Source organism: Aphelocoma coerulescens, chromosome 1A, assembly GCF_041296385.1.
Source record: "Aphelocoma coerulescens isolate FSJ_1873_10779 chromosome 1A, UR_Acoe_1.0, whole genome shotgun sequence".
NCBI classification, from domain to species: domain Eukaryota; kingdom Metazoa; phylum Chordata; class Aves; order Passeriformes; family Corvidae; genus Aphelocoma; species Aphelocoma coerulescens.
The window spans coordinates 75,848,778-75,865,534 of NC_091014.1; the positions used below are offsets into that span (position 1 = coordinate 75,848,778).

General features: G+C 39.5%; 1 protein-coding gene across 5 annotated transcripts in view; it reads right to left on the bottom strand.

The window, feature by feature from the left end:
- Positions 1–16,757, bottom strand: part of PIK3C2G (phosphatidylinositol-4-phosphate 3-kinase catalytic subunit type 2 gamma) — a 212,025-nt gene that overhangs the window by 39,004 nt on the left and 156,264 nt on the right. For 4 of the 5 annotated variants that reach the window (XM_069003543.1, XM_069003544.1, XM_069003545.1 and 1 more), the window contains 4 exons: positions 13,062–13,218; positions 9,261–9,370; positions 1,426–1,618; positions 727–848 (listed from right to left, as the gene is read on the bottom strand). In XM_069003543.1, coding sequence (XP_068859644.1) covers positions 727–848; positions 1,426–1,618; positions 9,261–9,370; positions 13,062–13,218 — 582 coding nt within the window. Of the gene's footprint in view, positions 1–726; positions 849–1,425; positions 1,619–9,260; positions 9,371–13,061; positions 13,219–16,757 lie in introns of those variants that run through there. The other variant, XR_011148031.1, reaches the window with a different exon arrangement.

Here is a 16,757-nt window from a genome sequence, read left to right on the forward strand (position 1 = left end):
TAAAGCCATGGACAGTTGTTACATAAGGCAAAGATGATTTAAATAAGGCAGAAATAAACCAGGGACTCACTGCCCCAGGAAACTGTAAAGAGATAACATTCAGAAAATGAAAAGCAGGAATGGACACGCATATGGATAAAAAGTAACATTCAGAATTATTGCAACTAATGACAGCATATTTTTCAAAAGATATAAAACTGAATGATGTGAGGCACAAAATATTGGGTTTGGGGAAGGACAGAACATAAGATTATTGTGTATTTCTCAGCTGGGAATATGTGCATCATGTTCTAAAAATGTTCATCATGGTGCTAGAGTCAGAGATTTCTGTTCTGACCCACTGTGAGCACTCCTACATTGCTTTAACATATGGATCTTGCCATGAGTTTTGATAAACATCATGCAGAAAATAAAAAATATTAAAGGCACCTTTAATGAAGTCAACACCACTAACCCTTTAATTTCAGGAACAGTTTTGTCAGGCCCAAGCTGTTCCCCTTTTTTTCCCCCCATTAAAAAAGGAACAATAAAATATAAAACTTAGACTGTCACAATGGTCTCTGATTCAGTTTCTTCTGGGGCTGAATAGAAGGCTTGATAGAATATCTTGCTCTGCCTTTGTGTTTCTAAAAATACCTCTGCCGTGAATATTCTCACGGATTTGTGTGAGCACAGGAGAGAGAACCACTTAACAGCAGAATAACATTCACTAATATGCTGCCTTACTCTGGGAGGGCATGAGATGGGAATTGCTTCTGGAGATGGCTGTGAAGTTTTGAGAACTGTTCGAATGATTTTTCCACGAAGGTGACCACATTGCAGGTTTGCACCACCTGGATGAGATACAGCTGTGTTGGGGAAAAGGGAGAGGCAGAGAAGAGAAATTATCAGAGAGGCAAATTAAAAAAAAAAAAATGTACAAGAGAATATATGGGGTGATTTTAACAAAGAAAAACCTTCCTTTAGTGTAGTGCCAAGTGCCAGAGAATTCAGTTTGTAATTCATAGTCTTTGCTGCACGGAAAGAGAAACTTGTCTGGGTAGCATACAACTCAAATACTGAAAGATCACTGCAGTGTGTGAAAACTAATAGTGCACCATTAAGGCATCGTATAACAGCCTCCAATTTCTATTAGGCTTCCTAATTTTGTGCCATGCTTTCCTTCTGGATGCTTTAATTAGCTCTTGATTTATTTTTCACTATGGGGAATGAACTGTTCTCCTTAATGGCTCCCTGCAAATATCTGTCTGCCTGGTGTTTTTGCTCTCTGGTAGCTCACTGCTTATGGCACCACTATTCATCCAATGATGCTTTTAATGTGGCACAAGCACATCTTCTATAAAGGAAGAGGGAGAGTGTATAAGTTCTTGAAAGAGTCATTAAAGATCCAGGCAAATGAGGGCGAGCAAAGAACATAATACATACAGAGTCAGGCTTTTTGCTGAATCCCAAAATGGTGGCCCTTGAGATTGACCTCTCTGTGTCCAGCATCATCCATTCCTGAGGGACAGTCTCTGGAGCTGAAGGCTTTGCAGAGCTCCCCACTGACATCTGTACAAGTGTGTGGATCAAGTTATTGAGTTTAACAGGAAAGCACTCCAAACTTTCCTTTATTTTCCTGAAGAGTGAACAAACAGAGGAGGTGCTATTTATGCATCTGTTTTGTTTCCACTCCTTGACCCCTCTTTTTATGGATACATGACCAAAAAATCCCAGATTCTAAAGCCTACCTCACATACCCCCCCCCCCCCCCCCACCAGTCGCTGCTATTTGCACAGCAGCCCATCCAGCCCCTGCACTCCAGAGGAGTGCTCTTGCCACAGCCTGCCTCAGGGCTTAGCTTGGAGCAGCTCTTCCTCACGAGCTGGATACCAGCCTCCTTTCAGACATCAAGGACAAGTGGAACAGTTCCATGTGTGTTTTGAGGAGTTCCAGGGCTGAAGAGCAGGTGTTCATTTTGCCGAGCAGGAGAGAAGGCACTGGTTATGATTATATTTATTTTTGGTTGCACTAACCTCACATGGGCTTACACGTGTTTGCACAAGGCTCTTAGATTCAATTTGTGATTTAGCTGTGCATGATGTGTTGCTAAATCCTCTACCCAGTTCTTAAAAGCTCTATCCCTGTGGAACTGCTTAAGATGAACTAAAAAAGAGAGAGAAGTTGTCTCCTGGTATCTCCCTCCATCTCATCCCTGTGCAAGGGGAGCCAGAACACTGTTTTGACTTCCTAGAGTTTTGAGATCTTTCATCAAAAAAGACACAATAGATAAAAAAACCCCTAGATGAACATGGAGATATGTATGTACTGCAAATGTGAAAGTGAACTCAACTTGAGAAATAACACTGCAAGAAAAGAACAGATCTTTGAAAAGTGAGATGCACTACTCTTTAGAAAACACTTGCTCTTTTGAATTCAGTTGCTAATTGAATTTTGAAGACCTATTAACTTCTGATGGTAATTTTTTTTTTGTTTCTCTGCTTATTTCTAAGCTCTCTGAAGATATCCTAGATCTGTTCTGATGTTATAGAACAACGACACATCAGTTTCAAGTCATATGGCAGCAAACCACTACCAAATTGTCAGGATTTTGCTGTGTTTTCTTTTTCTTTGGTTTTTTTTTTTTTTTTTTTTTTTCTCTCCCAATGTTGGATTATATCTAACTAGGTTACAAGGGCTGGTAACACCCTTAACCACCTTCATCATGCCTTGTTCAAAGCTGAACAAATGCTTCACCTGTCATTCCAAATTAGAATCTTGTTCATGGGTTTCTGTGAGTGGGCTGGAATGCGTAGTGCAATCATTTGAAATCAACTCCATTCATCGCATTAGCCTAATTTCCATGATCTCAGGTGCTACAGCTAAAGTCTGTAGCTTCACAGATGAAACCAATCCAGAAAGAATAAGGAATATTCTACCTACAGACAGCTCCCCGGCTCACCCCCCTGAAATTCAGATTTTATTCAAAATAATGTGTGAATTTATCCTACACTAATTAGGCATAGTAAACTGAGGAGAGAGGTATATGTTCCCCTTAATGTAATACAAGGAAAGGTACCTCAGAATTGATTTGGTTGATTATCTTAATTATTAATTAAATTCTTCAGAAACAGATACATACAAAATATTTAATAAATAAATTAACACTGATGTAAAACAAGAAAACAAATCTCATTTCAAAATATTAGTACAAAATCAATTCAGTGATGATTAACTAGGCTGCATCAGAGGTGAACTTTTCCTTTTTAACTCCTATGTATTTAATTTAATGTGTAGTTTAAACACTTCCTAAATCACTGAGACATTAGGTTATAGAATCTGTAACTGGCCATATTATAGCAGAGCAGCTAGGGAATTTGCCACTTTACTGTAAGAGGCACGTGAACTTTGCAGCTAAACACTCCGCATTTTAATTTACATAAAACAGGCCTCAGCTTGTAAATTAGTACTAATTCAGACATCATCACTACACAGAACTGATATCAGACTACCACTATTCCTTCCATGGGTCCATTAGGCTTCCAAAATACTTTTAAAACCCAGATTGCTAATCACATACTTTAAATCTAAACACAGCCTTGCGTTGTCATTGTTGCAGATTTTCCCTATGAGTTATTTGAAATGATTATATTTAAAGTCAAATAAGAACAGAAGTATAAGTTGTTTTCTTCCCCTCTCGGTACTCTCTTTTGTCTGTATGCAGTCCTCTTTGCTAGGATAGAAAACATTAAGCAAACCTTATTACAGGTAATCAACAACGAATTCAAGGCTATTCTGATGCCATCTCAGAGCAAGGTGGAACAACTCTGCTTGTGGCTCTCTGCACTTTCTTTCAAGGGCAAATTGGCTTAAGGGAACCCTCTTTCCCTAAAGCTGGTTCCTAACTATGTACGGAGCAATGGGGTACATCAAACCCATGTGTCTTATCTTTTTGAGATCTTGCAGTTTATTTCTGGCCTGGATTAGTTCAGTGACCCAGTTTATCACATCGTGGTACCTGATTCCCCCTTCTGCTAGCATTTTAAAAGTTCATCCTGGGGACCAGTGGTGGAAGCTTCTCCTTGAACTCTCCCAGATCCCCATACACCTTTTTATCTCTACAGCCACATTAAGCTTAGCAGTAGTTGAAAGAAGTAAGGTCATGGGTATTCTTTGTAAAAATCCTCCTCTTGCTCCCTGGCCATTACCACCTTTGCCTGTGACCAAAGCTGGCTCTGCCTTCACAAAGATGACAAAAAGCTTATTATTTATTTCAAAGCTCTGCTAGCCCAAGCTGCATAGAAAATTAGTGCCTGATGGTCTAGAGATAGCTAAACTAAGTGAACAATACAAAGGGCATTAAAAGGACAGGTTAATCAGAAGAAAACAGGAAACTGTCATTAACTAGAGTAATATTAGAAGTGAATCCAAATATTGCCAACACAGTTTTCAGAGAGAAAAATGCTATTTTCCACATGACAATAACTGTTTACCATGCAGATTGGTGTCTGACCTACTTCTCAGAAAAGAAAGTTAAATATCTGGGATTATTGGAAAGAAATGGCTTTCTGCTTTCCACCTGCTGAATTGACTTTGAATTTCAGATTTGGCTTCAGTCTTTCTACAGAGCTGTCAAATTACAGTATCAGGTAAAACATGAACAGACTGGCTGGCTGCTTGTGTAAAAGGAGATGGATGGAAAGTTTGGCTAATATTTTCAAGAGTGACTAGTGGTAGCTGGAGACTCGAGTTTTAGGAAGCAGACATTTCTTATGGGGCAGGTATATCCCATAAGAGGGCTGATACTTAGATTTTTCTGGACATACCAGCCTTTATACACAGCAGATAAAATCATTATTACTGACTAGTTATTAAGATCTTAGTCTTGGTGGATATTTATCATTCGTGATGGTATGCTGCTTCTCATTTCCATCTAGGCCAGAAAATCATTTAGAGTATAATAAAATTTATTTTCATGGGATTCTCAGATGCTAGTGAACATTGTTTCATTTATATTCCACATTTCCATCCATGAATTTACCAAGCTCCATTTTAAAACAAGTTGGGTAGTATGTCCCCATACTCTTAATAGACTTTTCCAGAATATTACTGCTTTCAGCAACAGTCTGAATTCCTCAAAAATCATAAATTCAAGAAGGAAGTCTGCCTTCTGTTCCTTTGGGGCACATACACCACAATCTTGACAAACTACTTGAACACAACTGAAATAAAGTTTAGCGCCATAGTTTGGTCCATTCCCTTTCAGAGGCCACCAACTTTCACTGGGTTTCACCTGTTTGGGAAATTTCTTGCTGAAATATTTGCAGCCACCTGAGAAACAGAGATTGGCTGATCAGTTTGAGATCAGTGTCATATTTTGAAAGGAGTTACTGTGGATTGTCCAGCTTGAAAACTGCTGGCATTTGTGGTTTGGAGTGGATATGTTCGACATGGGCAACAACAGGTACCTAAAAAATGAGTCCATTTATAAATAAAGACAGCAGTGGACCCAAGCAGCATCCCCCTCAATCAGGCTGCTGAAGATGTGCAATGTCCCCTGGTAATTGTCAGATCCACCCTGCATCTCTTATTCATGGGTCTCTATGAGTGGGTTAGATTGCACAACGCAATCAATCGAAATCAACTCCATTCATTGCATTAGGCTAACTTATGCTCTTTAAACCAATTTTAAATATACATCCCTGTGCAGGCACGTTAAAAATATCAGGCAGTCTGCCACACCATGCTGACATTTGAAGACATCTGCAGAAAACCATCAAGAAAATTTATATCCAGAGGTAAGACGGGTTTCCATTTTCTGACAAAACTGTTGTCAGGGGAAGAGGAAAGGAGGGAGGGGTAAGGATCAAATTGAGTTTCAGGGATCAAACTGAGTTCAGGGCAGATGCTGGAGAGACAACGATGTTTCGTTTGGCAGTAGGTGCACAGGACTGACAAGGAAACACAGCAACTCTTGTTGAACTCTCAACTGGCGCATTGTTTATCCGCGATGTGAGCGTGGGACCTTCCAGAGGGCTGGAAGCTGTGAGACTCAACGCTGCTGCTCATCAGCTCGTACCAGGGAACTGACCCCATGTCAGAAGGGCTGCACACAAATGAGAGCACAGACTGCTGCACATGACTTAAATCAAGAATGAGACCAAAGGAATTCAGTAAAACACAGAATGCTTTACGAGCCTGAAAGGGGTCAGTACTTTACAGTCCAAACTCCGACACAATTGTTCTGCTGGCCAAAGAGGTGACGGCAAAGAACAAATTAACATTGTTCTGCCAGGAGTATTTGTGACATCATTCATCATTTCATGTTGTTTTTAAACAACAGTAGGGCCAATGTCAGTGTTATGGCTAAACCAAACTCAGAAAATTGCTAAAAGCAACCCATTTCTACAGAAACACAGGGAAATACTGTTCTCCTATTTCCACTAGCAGCAGATTGGGATTTTCAGTAGATATATTATATGATTGAATCTGAAAGACTACAATAACTACCTTGTACTTAGAACAAGAAACAACTTTCTGTTGGCAACTTTTAACATTCTGATGACTGCAGTCTTAGTCTAGAAAAGAACTTTTAAAAATCAGTGAAGATTATGGAGAAAAAGGAGCTACAAATTGTGAGGGATTTGAGAACTACTAGAAGTTGTGCTAATAATCAGAACTTCCAATTTCCTTGTCTTTCTAAGGGCAGCTTGAAAAATAGATACAGGAATAAGCTGGAGATTGACCATGAAAAGTATGTAAGTGGATTTTTTTCTCATATCAATATTTTGTATAAAAAGGACATAAGGAATAAAGATGATGTAGATAGCACAAAGCTCACAAAAATCTCAATATATTAACATTCTCAAAGCCAGGTTGGAAAGTGTTTTTGCAGAGGCAGTGTCTCTGCATAGATCCGAGTATCAGGCCATGCCAAAGTCTTCATTTTGAAAAGTTCCTGAATACAATTTCCAAAATAAAATCCTACTAGACATGCGACCTGATATTCTCCCCATGTTCAAATATGTTGAAATGCTAATAAATTTTTTTAATCACCACAAATAATACTCAAATGAATAGAAATTAGAATAAAGGAGAAAAAAAAGCTCCAAAAGAAATAAGATCCATGGAAATTCATGAACTAATGTAAAGGGATTTTCTTCTTGCAAATGAGCATATATAATAAAAACATATCCTAAGAATATTAATAAATAAAATATGCACTCTAGCACTATCTGTCCCTTCTACGTGATGTAATGATCTCCATGGACAGTAACAAACCTTCAGCATTTTGAAGGAAATTGGAACAACAGCTCTGAGTTCGCAGAACGCATTTTAGGAGAAAATGCAGTTTCAAATAACAGAGCCCACAGCACAACTGCTTAGTTGGTGTGCAAGAACTGAGTGGAACTTCCACTCTGACAGCCTTCATTTCCTTTACACCATCCCTAAGAAGAAATCTAAGGGGAAGAAGGACATGCTGGTCTCTGAGTCCCACCTATAGTCTCTGTGAGCTGAACTCTTCCTAAGCCTAACACAAACCTCTACCAGGCAACAAAGCACACCAGCTCTTCTTCCAAAACAGTGTTGGCCTTATTCCACATGCTTTGGCTGGGGGAGACTGCAGGTGAATTCCCACTCTGAAGTCCCTAGCCCTCAAAAGAAAGAGCATGGAGATATGGCTCTGTCCTGAACCAAGTCTTCATCCTTACTCTTGCAGCTAAGCAAGGCTGCAACCCTAACCATAACTGACTCAGCTGAAAACTGATCCTTTCCACCTCCAGAGGGGTACCAGCTCTGAGCCTTACATGACACTGAGGCAATTTTCACTCTAAAGACTCAGATTCCCCTGCTTGTTTTGTATATCCCAGCCCTTTTTCACTAACTAAACAAACTGGGTATTTTACCCATGAAAGACAGACACAACCACCCAAACTATTTGACAGAATCAAGACTTTTACAGTTTAATTAGAAACTGCATGTTTCCTATTTGAAGTGGAAATATAAGTCTGTAATTTGGGAATATGTGAAATTTTAGAGGAAAGGATAAGGTAGGAGTTGATGGTAAATGTGAAGCTGTAATTAAATTTTAAAATATAACAGTCTTGCTAAGAGGCAATAGTGAAAGAATATGAAAAAAAACAAGTGTTGCAGGAGAAGGAACTCAGTGCTATGCTGTGTGTAAAGTCATGGAACAATAGTTTTGTTTGACAAGTTCGTCCCTTTTTTTTTTCAAAGAAAGGTCATCCTTAAAGTCTCTCTGTCCCAGCCCTCCAAACTTTGTTTCCTCAGATTGTAGCAGATTCTAGTACACATAACTAGCAAAAGTTAGACACGTAAACAGCAAAATGTTAATTTCCCAAAACTTCCACAAGGCCAGAAGAGTCTGGGTTGCTTTGCAGGGGTAGAGGGTCCCCAGGGAGCACAAATTCATAGTCCTTGGGAAATGATGGCTGCTCAGGGCAGACTCTGACAGGGAGATTTGGTCTCATGCTGTGCCTAGAATTGCAAAGTAGGTTTCCAGTTCCAGATAAGTCTCCACTCATTCCATCTACAGCATCATCACATCAACAGCTGGAATTATAGGTAATGCAGGGGCTTGACCTGAAAGATCACGACTGAGGGCTTTAGACTGACTTTATGCACATCAGCTGCAGCTCCTCATCACTAATCCCCAGTTATTATCACAAACAGGTGAAAGGTTTCATCATCCTAACAGAAATGAAGCTTTAAATGTTTAAATGAATATTCACTCACAAGGCTTTTCTGTGATTGATCTGTTGTTTAAAAGCAAGAATCAGCACTGTTTTGCAGATGGAGAAACTACAACTAGCAAAGGGAAAGCAACTTCTCTGAGGCAACACAGAAGGTCAAAAGGGGAAAAGAAAAAGGAGTAAAGTACAGAAATTGAAGGCTCTCATTCAGACCATTGACAAGCTGAACCTCTTTAAGCAGCCCAAATCCATTTACATGTAGCTGCTGGATTTAAAAACAGAGAGAAAACCCAACCAGATACAAATCAGGATGGTTTTGCCATGAAAGCCTAAGAAATCTCCAGGCGCTGAGTAAGTGACTTAAGTATACCACAAATGCACAACTGTTTCTTCCAGAAATTAGAGGAAATTCGTTATAACATGCATAAGGAATGACTTTTTAAAAGTAAACCTGTGAAGACAAATTATCCTTTTGTGTAATTTCCCTGATTACACCTTCTTAACACAAGAGAAAAATTGCATCATGCCTGAAGAAGACAAGGTTTCTAGATTATATTTTGGTTTTACCTTGTAAAGTAGCTTGTAGCCTGGAGATCAGAGTCCTGAGGACGGAGGTTATCATACACATATTTCAGATCCTGGATGCTGTTTAGCTCAGGCAATCCTGCATGCAGCATCTAAAAGTAAAGAAATATTAGGTCATTAGTCCACTGTTCTACTGAAAAGAAATTTAAATTAAATGGGCCTGAGAAAAGAAAGGTTTTACACCAAAACATCTTGTAAAACAGTTTTTCTGATCTGAAAAGTGGTTCTGATGCTGGAGCAATGCCTGGAATAATAAAGTGAATATATTGTATTGTAAATCTTCACACCGAGGCTCCTGAAAGGGGCATGGGTCAGAACCAACGATCCATTTTAGTTATTCATTTTCTCTTCAGATACCATAACCTCAAGGTGTGCATTGCTCAGCCTCCTTCAGAGCCTTCTAATGGTGATAAAGGGAAGGTGACCAAATTCAGCCACCTGAACAGTAGTAACCACATTTCTGTTGTGCTCACAGTGTTGTCTTAGCCCTAATTCAATTTAGCGCAACGTCACCCTCTCATTTGTAACTCCCGGTTCCACCATCACTACTCTGGACTCCTCCTGCAAAGGGATCACAGATTCACTCCCTTTACAGTCAGAGGAGGAGAAAAGGTTCTTCAGACACTGATTCATGGCAGGAGCCCTGAGGTGGGCAGAGAGAACTGCCCTCTGGAGGAGGTGTTGCTGTCCGTCGATGAGGAGCACAACTGTTCTAGTCAGTTGGCCAGATTAGATTCAAAAAACAAATAGTGCCAATATTCCCACTGAAAGTAAAAACCTGAGGAGATTAGACAGCTGACTGTGTCCAATTGCCCACACAGCTCTCTCCAGGCATTTTCAAATGTCAACAACAACAACAACATTTCCTCACTTCAAAACTTACTGATTTTTCCTCAACAATCACAGCAAGTTGGGAGTGATGTTTTTTATTGTGTGTAATGCAGAAAAACATTACTCCTTCACATTGCTCAGAAGGAAATGTATCTGAATTTGCAGTCACTGCTGTGTATTCTTCATTGATATTTATGTCTAGCTCAGAAAGACCCACTGAGTTTTTCAAGTAACAGCAAAGAGAAAAGGAAGCACTGATTTTATTTTAAGGTTATTTCTTCAAAAATTCTCAATATTTCTACATTTTCTTTTTGACATCTTGCTCAGCCCTGATCTAAGATACCACTGGACAGTTAGATTGCTGTCTACACAGAGTTTTGGCTGGCAAGGAACAGAGAGGCAGAAAGCTCAATGAAGTGAATTAAAGTGAGTTGACAGCAGGGACAATAACAATATTCAGCACTGAAGGACGCTCAGTGCTGTTTATCAATATACCTTCAACCCATTTATAAAAGATGATAACAACTCCTGCCCCCTTGAAATTTCTGATCACAGTGGAGGCAAGTGGATTAATTACTTGCTCTCTAGCATCATCCCTAAGATCCTTTTAATAATTTTCTATGTGAAAAAATCTTTATAACATAATGGAGTTTGCATTTCTTTAAACTAGTCAGAAGGTGTTTGTGTCCTGCCATCACCCCCTTTATAATAGTCCACATCAAATCTTTAATGAGAGAAAAGGTGGTGAACTAAAGGCATTTACACAGCTGAACTCAGCCAGCAGACTCTTGGGTCTCCCACAGATGTTTCTGCTTTTGAAAGTGATGGAAACTTCATGGATTATTTCTTACTCCCAGTAGCAAATGTCAGTACAGCTTTAGAAACATGCTGCTCACCACCAAGAAATAACATTAATTCCCAAACTGGGCCAAAAATCCCTCAATTTGTTCATAATCATGTTTGCTGGAAACCACCAATTGTCACTGGTCACCAAGGGTACAGCTTACTATTCTGTGAGGTATTATCTTTTTTAGAAACAGTCTTATTGTTAAGCATCTGAGAAAACAGAACACAGGAGTAGAATTAAAGATTAATGATACGGATTTCCAAACAGTGAGAGAAATCTTAGACTGTCACTGGTACAAATAAGCAGTGGTTAGTTAATCTTATCCCTCCATGATGACATCTGAAATTCTGTATGGAAATGAATTCAAAGTGGAAGTTCACAGTCTACTTATTTTTTCCAGTAATGGCCCATGGAACTGAAATATTTTGATGTTTACAGTTTCTGACCAACATCCCACTTCAAGTGCAGAAACAGACTCACCTTTCCAAACATTATTGGTAAAATCAAGGTGTTCCCAAACTGGTCTTGTTTGTTTAATTCCTTTTGCTATGAAGAGCTTGTCAACAGGGTGTGGGTGTGCTGCCAGTCATTTCTCAATTATGAAGTGCAACACAACTGACTGAGCTGCAGCCCATGGACAAATATTAAGACAAATCTGGATGCTGACTTTTAGCTCAGCTCTATTACCTCTGCTACAAGATCAGCAGAAACAAAAGATGCAGCATGTCCTGAATGCAGACAAACCTGAGCTGCGGCCAGGCAGAGATCATTATTTCACAGCTCTTGCTAGGAGCATTTTCCTAACATGCTCTATTATCCCAGAGTAATCTAACATCATTATCTCTGCTGCTTGCAGAAAGAGGGACTGCCCTGGGGACAAGGAGATGGGCAGGAGATGGGGCTTTATTTGCACCACACAGTTTTAGGCAACCTGTTCAGAAATGTAGGGATTACTGCTGTGGATGGGAGAAGTGGGGTGCTCCTGAGCTTTCTAGAGGCTCTCTAACTTGGACAGGATCTCCTACAACTGCACTCTGCACTGCTTCCAGGGTGAAATTGTGCTTTATGATGGGAATGCAGTTTTGTTGCACCTTTGTGACTACCTAGCAGCAAGCTCAAGGGATCTGGAGCAATCCTTCCTGTTCCATATTAGGGAATCTCTCACTGAATCACTGCATGAGAATCCATGGACAAGATGGAAGAGGCAAGATGAGAGATTCCTTCAGTTTCTCTTGCCCTCCTCCACTGCATAAGTTGGAGATGATAAAGTAGTGTTAACTCTGCAACATTTTGGCTGCACCCCAATCTCAGCAGGAGTTCTGTTTATAAGGCCACGTAGACTTTTTCAGACACAGACCACTCCCCTAGGTCATGGGGGCCCTGCATATAAATTTTGGATTGATATCTTAGCCAAGCATCTTAGCAAGTATTAGTTAATGTAACATTCTCCTTGTACCCATGAAGGGGAAAATCATTAACCTCTCACACACAAGTAAATAGAGGCATAAATCAGATATGGAATTTGCCATAGCACATGAATTAGTAGGAATACTTAAGGATAAAAACTCCTACAGCTCTTAAGACTCTATACAAAAGAATTTTTAAACCTGTGTCAATATGGGCAGTTCTCCTTCATTCCTATGTTTGCCATCCGGAGAAGGGACTGTGGAAATGTGCAACCCCCCCCATTCTAAAGGCATTGTTGTAGTGCACTGCTGCTAAGTACTGTCAGATCACCCACCCTGGGAAATATTTACCTTACTTTGTCTTGTAAACACAAACAGGAGTGGTAAATGAAGACCTAGGAAAAGGGCTGAGTGAAATTCCTGAATGTAAAACTTTTACCCAGCTTCTTTTGCAGTTTTCTGCTATTTTGCAAAAAATAATGCATTATAAAATGGAAAAACACCAAGCAGCTTAGTTTTCTCAGAAATCAGTAGTGAAAGTGGGCAGTTTCCTTGCAGAGGAAGTGCAGCACTAACATTATCAGCTGTGTACCTGACAACTCTTCAAATCAGGGTGCTACTGGAGGCAGCAGAGAAGTGATAAAAGGGAAGAGAATCCCAGAGGAAAATGATTTTTGGTTTCATCCTCAAGCTTCTTACCATCTCTAGCAGGTTCAGGAGTAGCTGGCTGTGTTTCCTGACAATATTATAAGCTCGACAACAAAGCTCCACAAACTCATGAAAACGCTGTGGGTTTTTTCCACCCTCTGTTATGAAATACTCCATCTCTGATGTGAAGATGAAGGGAGCTCGGTCCCTGCAAAAGAGAGCAATTACATGAGAAATTTCACCGAAAATAGCTAATCATGCAAGACAGTTAATATTTGTAACTCATTATTCACATTTGTGTTTTTCAGTATTACCTTCCTCATTATTCCATCTCTCCCTTTCTCAGTGTGAAAATCTCTATTGCTCTGACTAATTGGGGCAGAGTGAGATTTTACAGAAAGAGTTTCCTAGTGAGAAATCCAACAACTGAACAAGTGTTTTCTTCTGGCTCTTCTTTGCTTTTCTCTTTAAGCCCTCATTGCTTTAATTTCTTGACTCCAGCCTGAAAGTGAATCTGGAAACAAGTTCTCCCTTGGTATTGAAATATTTAAAAGTTGTTCTCAAAGAGGGTGGGTTATAAATATCGACTCCCTACTAGGCAAGAAGGGAATTTAAGAAAAAACCCTACACCTCCACAATCCAACAACAACTACAAAACCCCAAGGTATGATGCTACCATCAAATATACACCATCCTGAAGAGTTGTTTCTGACTCAAGTTAAAACAGAATATAAATACATTGTCTTGCTTTGTCTACAGTTGCTCTGTGTTCACCCTTGGGTAAATGAGGTGCAGAACCTGACAACACTGCTTGCCTTTTTTTCTTATCACTAGCAGAGTTTGTGGCTATGGCATGCTATTGCAGAAGAAAACAGATTAGCCAGGCTTCTCCTAACAATCCTATCATTCAATAGTTTGAGAAAGGCCTGATAAACTGCATCCTCACACAGAAAAACCTACTGCAGTGATTTACTCATCACAACTGTGTACACAGAGCCATGTAAACAGATTAGAGGGCTCTATTCCAAGGCAATATACACTGTGTGTTAACCCCTAATTCAAAATAAATTTAAATAAACTCAATGTTCTTGGTAAGTTCAAATGCAGAAACAAATTTTAGGAAGTCTATTTCTTGCTAAAACCTCAAACATGGGCTGAATCAACCCATTGCTTCCTGATGCATTCATAAATGAGAAAGATGAGCTCTCCTGGGAGTTTTCCTCATCTTCCCATAGAAGTGCCTGCCTTACATTACTGCAGAAAGAAAAACAAGTTGTCATGAGATTATAGGCACAGCTGGGAAGTTTTAGTCACAAAAATTGCTCAGGTGGCCGTCCCACTTTTATGTTTGGAAACACTTCCATGGCAGCTAACTTTGAATCCAGACCTCCCATGGTTGTCATTCACCTCCAAGCCGTCCAGGCCATTAGGGTGGGGTTTTAAAAAAACATATTATTGAATTTCAGCAAGGTAGTACTAGGCATGATGAAGGTCCTCAATAGAAATTTTTTCCCTCCACAGTTTTCTGTGTGATGAAGATGGGAGTTCACAGAGCGAGGGTTATATTAAAGTGTGACTGTTACACAGTTATTGTGCAGTTTCTCCAGGGTTTACAAACCTGCATCTACTACTGATGTCTGAGAGTTCAGGTTTTCCGAGAACCTTCTTTCACTCATTCATTCGTCTTCTAGCTTATTTTTCATCAGTGGTATTTAAAATAGACATTAAGTATTAAATAAATTGATACAATTAGAATAATGCAATTCAATTTGTTGAAGCCCATAGAAAAGAGGGAGACAGAGAAAATTAGCAATGTTAACATCTTGATGTATATGTGGGCACAAGGCCAATCTAAATCCTGATCTGAAAGCATTTTAGCATCTCAAGAATGTCTTAACTCCAAATTTGTTCTTGGGTTAAAATATTCTGAGTCAAAACTACTGCTATAAATATGAGGCATTTTGTTCAGAGTTCATTTCTGATTTCTGATGTCCAACATCATTTCTGATGTCCAACTGCATCAAGAGACACAATTTCACTATGAAAACACAGCCCTTTCTGAGCTAGTCCAAGTCTCCCACATTGAGCTCCTGGAGCTGAAAATAGATCCTGCAATCAGAAATTACTTTACTGGAAGAAATATGGTGTTTAACAGTGCTGGGTTGGGCCATGGGCCAACTTTTCCATAATGTAACGACGGCAACATTAATCAATTCTCTTACTGTTGTCACTAAAGGATCTATGTGAACACAAAACGGATATTTTAGTATTTACATTATTTATAGATTAATTTGACTGGTAAGACGACTGAAAGCAGTTTTACAAGGTTCTAAAATTTCTTGGTTATCTTTTGTGAATATGTTTTAGGGTGTTAGGCCAGTCCTCCCTTGTCAACCCGCAAAATATGATGTAGGAATTTGATTTCTCCAGTTCTGTGTAAGGTCTTTTGTTATTAGAGCCTCTCCCACGAGGGAAACCCTGCAACCCCTGGATGCTGAGGCTCCAGTAAGTAAGCTGGCTGTTCACAAAGGGAACACTTTGCAATGTAAATTAAAAAAAATAAAAAAAAAACCCTCACATAAAGCCAATTTAGAATATGAGAAACAAGACCCACTAGAAGGAACAACACAGCCATTTCTCACAATAGCATTATAAAATAAAGTTTCAGTGGGAGGAGACGCTTACTAAACAGAACATAAAGGATTCTGAAAAAACAATTGACAGGGTGAATGTCTGTGCATAAATGCAAAATGTTCCTTGCTGCTTTCACAAACTCCTTTGGAAAATAAGAACATAGAAGGGAAAATTCTCCAGCAAAATTACAGACAGCCAAGTCCAGTCACCGTCCATCATGGTGGTAAAATTTACATCAGCAAACAACAGAGGCTGTTTTAGCCTCCAGAAGGAGAAAAGCACTGTGTGCCCTGTTGTTGCATGTACCACACCCCGTGCAAATGAACCTCACCCTGGGGCACAGGCTGTGCTTCTGAATTTAAACCAGGACATCTCCGACTGGCAGCCTTCTCCAGGGCAGATAGCCACAATCCCATTCCATGCTGGCACTTATTCAGAAGGCAGGCAATGCATCCAAAGGTCTGGTAACAGCAGCTTTCATTTGGACCTACTACTATTACACACCTTGCTCACATGAACTTATCTTAAAGTTCCAAACATTAAATACTTCTTACCCCAGAACACCCTCAAGATCAGCCAAGGCCTGTAACACTTGATATGCATAAGATATTTGGTGACCAATGACTGTGTCACAGCCAATGGGACAAGAGCCCCCTGGCCTAAAATCTGTATTGATACAACTTGCTGCTTCCATCAAATTGAAGAAATGCCTGGTATCTGTTTAGAAAAACTGGTATGATGAAGTACTTCCAAGTAAAAGCCTTTTACCGTATCTCTGTAGAACAAAAGCCTTTTTTTTTTTTTTTTTTATTTCATTTCTGGTGTGCTAAAGAAATATGGAATTGAAGCATTGTTGAATGACCTCTCTTGTGTAATTATTATGTCTGGTACCATTATTTTTAGAAAAGAAAAGCCTCACTGAGAGAACTAGTGTGGCTTGAGATTGACCAAAGATGTACAGCCAATAAACCTCCCAAAATCATTAAAGCTCCCTTTCCACAGCTTGCCTACTCTTTTCTTTCCTTTTTTCTTTTTTCCCCCACTAAAGCCCTAGATGAGATTAATGAACTCTTTGGTTTTATAGTAGAAATCGGTCAAAAAGGCAATACTCTT